The following is a 4,852-nucleotide window of genomic DNA, read 5'->3' on the forward strand; positions in this document are numbered from 1 at the left end:
GTACATACTCGGAATAATTCATAGCAAAATACTAAATGGTTTCATTAGTGATGAAGCTTGGGCAACGCTCTACATGTTGCATTTCAGTTTAATCACAAATGCTCTGATGACTCACAAGTGATAAGAGTGGTAATTAAAGTGGGCCTTTGTCTGCAAGACACTCATCTAGAACCAATAATGTACTGAGACTTGCTGGCACAATATGCAAGTCTGCAGGTAGGTGTCCTCTGCCAGATGTATTTTATCAGCTGAAGTCATTCCAGCTTACAGTAGCTTGTCCCTTCCCACTGGTCAAAACTCTGCTTGTAAAAAGGGGTTGGTTTGTTTCCTAATGCATTTTCAACTCAACTGGCTGATTGTTCTTGTATGTAACTTACCTAAATTAAAAGGTTGTGTGAGTTCCCTAGACAATTCATCACCCCTCATTGTGTTGGTAGAGGACACATCTTCTCAAGTTTTTTTGCAAGGTTGAGTGTCAGTGTGACCTGTTCATAGTCTACAGGCAAACTCTTAAGTGTTTTCTTCACAAACAATTACCACTTTATGGATAGCCTTTATCCAAAAGGCATTCTTTCTTTGGTTTAATATTGGAAGCCTGCTATTCTGTGAGAAGTGTGTGCTCAAATGGTACTGCTTTAAAAAAATAAGAAGTCAAATTTGAATGGTTTGAAAGATGTCCAAGTTAATGATCAAAACCAGCTTTGCACACACCCCTACCCCCAGCATTGTCTTTCAAATAAATTAGCAGCTTTTGGGGGGAAACTTTTGATTGTATTGGTTGTTTCTAAGAAGCCCAAATGTGTGCAGATATTTTTACTTGTTCAGGATATCGTGGAGGGAGAAGAGGAGCGTACTTGTTCATTTTGGGTCTGGAATTTCTGATGCAATGATAAGATCTATGAAGAAATCGCAGACATCTGTGTTGAGTGCTATTTTAACAAGCAATAAACACCCCACCTTTTTCTTTTGTAGGTGTATGTGCCAAAAGTTTTCCTGAATGGTGGAAAAAATGTCAGATACGGCAATGTACACAAGACCAGCTACAGTAGTGTCATAGTCCTGAAGCAGTTTACATTTTTTTATTAATATATTGTCATTGCAAACACTTAAAATCTTAAAATGTTTGTGCTATCCTATAAGCATTTTAAAGAGTATTCACATTAGCCTGCATAAACAAATAAACTGCAATCAATTAACTTTAGGCAAGAGCAGCAATGCAGACAAACCACAGAGGAAATAAAGTGCAATTAGTGCTTCGGTCTCTCTCTGATCTGAGTAGATAAATTCATGGACAGTTTTTGATATAATTGTGCTGTATCTTCATTCTGTTTCTGGTTACACCATTGTCCTCCCTCAAGAATCCCTCAAACATGTTTTCTCTTTCCTTTTTTAAAATTTTAAACTGCATGGGAGCAGAGAGAGTAAATTATTTAAAATTATTCTGTGTCTCGGCACTTGTCTGAGTCAGCAGAATACATCTAGGTCATATGTTCCCGAACAGCTCCAGTACAGAATATCTTTTTTCTTTCTGTGGGGACTAAGTAGACTCATTAAGGTACAGTGATCTTGCCTTTATTCCTCTTTATGCCCTCACAAGGCTTGGGTGAAAAATGTCTGAAAATAATATAATTCTTTTTATTAAATCCAGATAAGCTTCCTCTGGGCTGACCTGTTCTTCCATTATCATTGCACAATCAACTGACAGATAGAGGGAATGCGTTGTCTCTTTGCTACAAAAAATAGCGGTAGACTGAATGATTCCCTGATGCATGCAATTATGAGTTCAGCAAACACCACTTCTGTTTGTTTACTCCTTTACTTTCTAGGATGGCTGCAGCTCCCCCAAGTTACTGTTTTGTAGCCTTTCCCCCATGTTCTAAAGATGGGCTGGTGGTGTTTGGAAAGAACTCTGCGCGGCCTAGGGATGAAGTACAGGAGGTGGTCTACTTTGCTGCTGCCGCTCATGATCCAGGAAGCAAAGTTGAGGTAAGGGTGCCTTGTTACATTCGAACTGTGAGAAACTATTATTATCAGAAGAAATGAATGCTTGTTTTCTTGTCAGATTGTGGAGTCCTTGCTTCCTTCACTCAAACATCTCTTGAGTAGAAAGGAGACAAGATTTTTGAGAGTCCTGGAAATGGAACTCTGAATGTAACTTCCTTGTTTAATTGAGGAAAAATCCATGATCTGTACTTTCTCCAGCAGACAGGCTGAACTGTTCACATCTCGGATTCCTGCACTGTGTAGCCTATCGCTTGTCTTCTCCTTTTAAGGGAAAAATATCCTGGCTAACTGGAACTAGAAGCAAATTTTCAAAGTTTTTCACTTGCTATATGAATTGTTTTCATTCATGGTTGTTGTTTGACAGTTGTAATGGGGCCTGACTATGCTAGGCATGTTGCAAAAGATGTAGCCAGAAACCTTTGCCTCAAAGAACTTGCGCTCTAATAAGGGAATGTGAGAGGAGGAAAACAAGAGCATAAGCTTTGTAAGCCAAACATAACTCTGGTACATACAGCTGGCTTTGATGACATGTTCTGCAGCTGAGGCACCTGCATCATGGTCAATTTTCAGTGCTGTGGCTTCTCTCTGAATCCAGGCTGGATGTGGAGTCCTGAAGCTGGACGCTGATGCCATGGATGCAGGTTGAAAGTGACCCTGCTGGAAGTAATTTTAATCATAGTCTGTTACTGCAGTCTCACTTCAATGACAGGAGAAATGAAAGGATAAGCAGATGTGGAAGGGTGAAGCAAGGGGGTAAATGAAACAGGAAGAGGGGAAGGTACAGTGAAGGTGGAATGAAGAGGCTGAGGCAGCAGAAGGAAAGACAAGGATTGGTGGGGGTAGCCATTTTGGCAGAGGACACAGAGCCTGAGCTGCCCTGTCGGGAGCTTTTAGAGTCCACAGGTTCTTGCTCTGGCTGGCAGCTGGGAAAGCAGGAGCTGTGAGGTTCCCTGTGTTCAGCTTCCTCTTGTCCCTGTGGCTGTGCAGAAAGCTGAGGACACTAGGTGTTCTGCACCAGGCTGGTGTCTCTCAGGTCCTTTATGGATATAATTGTTGCTTCCCCAGAGGACATCCTAAGGCCAGTGCCAGTTTTTAATTCTGTCTTTCAAGTGGGACGACTTCCAAATTTCAGAGGATTTGGTGCTGTTCTTTCTAACAGTTAATGTTCTCTTGATTCCTGTTGCTACCAACATCTAGCACAACTCATGCATGATTAAATGGTTTAATCCTGGATATAAAGAAATCCCCTCCCCCTGTCCAAAAGCACTAACTGCTGTTAATTGCAGTGCTACATTGGTAGCACTGTGGTAGACCTGTGCTAGTATACAGAACAGAAGTGTGACAATAAGACAAGAAGAAAACTTCAGAGCAGTTTTTTTTAAAGCTTCTCTCCATAGAACTGGAAATGAGAAAAAAGTTCTGTTATTGTGGAAGAAGAACTTCCAAAAGCTGCTCTGGAGTGTTTGTATCCTTAAAGGAGAATACTTTGTAAGAGCTTAATGTTAGAGTACTTGATTCTTTTAGTCTCTCTGCCCCATATCTTACTCTTTGAGATTGTCGTAATTTGCTGAAGGGTATATTTAAGCCATATATAATCTATTATGATCCCTCTCCCACCCCATGATTAACCAGTTTAATGCCTTTTCTAGAATGCAGTCATAAACTGGACTCTTTTGCGAGTCCTTTTGGAAGCAGGGAGCACAATCCCTTTGTCTAGCACACCGCAGTTTGTAGACTCATTCTGCTAACCATTATCTGCAATCTTCCCTTTAAATGTTGAATTTTTTTTTTAATGAAGGTAAAGTTTGTTGCAATGTGGTGAACATGCACTTTCAGACAAGGGGCTGGAGTGGGCTAATACCTCTTTTTTTTTAAAGTAGGTACTTAAGCCCTAATAAGATGCGTACTTTGGCCTCTGCTACTCTATGGTACTGCATAATTCTTCATTAGCTAGCCTGAAGTTTTGCAAGTACAGTGGTGTACAGAAACATACAGGATCCAGATTTTTACTGAAATTATTCCTGTTTCCTCCCAGCACAGAATAAAAACATCTTCAGTTGTTCTGGGAGTAGTGCAAGCAATCGCTTATCACTGCATTTTCGTCACACTCAGCACTAAGTTAAAACAAGATACTGATTTAAATTGTTTTATTGGGTCTAAAGGCTGTCTGGTAGCTTTGCACAGTCCTTTAACTGCTCTCCTTTGGACAGACCTAAGCATAGATTTAGTTTTTAGTTTTTCTTTAAAGTTCAAGATTTTCTTTCCACCTTCAGAGGAAGAGAGTGTGTTCAATCAAACAAGTCTAGCAAATATCAATGTTATAGAGAAACTCTCTTTAGAAATAACTCTTTCTTTTTAAATTTTCTTTTAAAGCTGCCCACTTCAAAGGTCTTCAAAAAAATATAATAATCCCCTTCACTGTAGGAATTGTGAAAGATTGACTGAATCAATAAAAGCTTGACAATCCAAGTTTTAGGCTGCTAGATTTGCTTCTAGATTTTGCTGTTTTGTGAACTTAAGGACACCAGTGAGTAAGAAGATTGCAATTTCAAACATGCTCACTCTTTGTGATAGCAGAACAGAAGTAAGGTCTTCAGTTTTTGCTAATTAGCTGAAATGTGTGTATTTCTCCTATTGTAGGGATGTGTCTAAGACTACTCTTGGTCTTACAACAAATGCATACTGACTTATAGGCAGAGCTTGTGCAAAGCCTGTTAATTCGTTGTGCTCTGCCTTGTGCAAAGCCTGGATCGATCGGCCAAGGCCAACTGTATGAGATTCAACAAGGCCAAGTGCCGGGTCCTGCACTTCAGCCACAACAACCCCATGTGATGCTACAGGCTTGGGA

At 40.2% G+C, this 4,852-nt stretch overlaps 1 protein-coding gene across 1 annotated transcript in view; it reads left to right on the forward strand.

The window, feature by feature from the left end:
- Positions 1-1,827: 1,827 nt before the first annotated feature.
- SCRN1 (secernin 1) overlaps positions 1,828-4,852 on the forward strand; it is a 29,503-nt gene continuing 26,478 nt past the window's right edge. Inside the window, 1 exon segment of the mRNA XM_009325701.1 lies at positions 1,828-1,986. Within this exon segment, the coding sequence (XP_009323976.1) occupies positions 1,828-1,986 (159 nt within the window).

Source organism: Pygoscelis adeliae, unplaced genomic scaffold, assembly GCF_000699105.1.
Source record: "Pygoscelis adeliae isolate BGI_AS28 unplaced genomic scaffold, ASM69910v1 Scaffold226, whole genome shotgun sequence".
Taxonomy (NCBI): Eukaryota; Metazoa; Chordata; class Aves; order Sphenisciformes; family Spheniscidae; genus Pygoscelis; species Pygoscelis adeliae.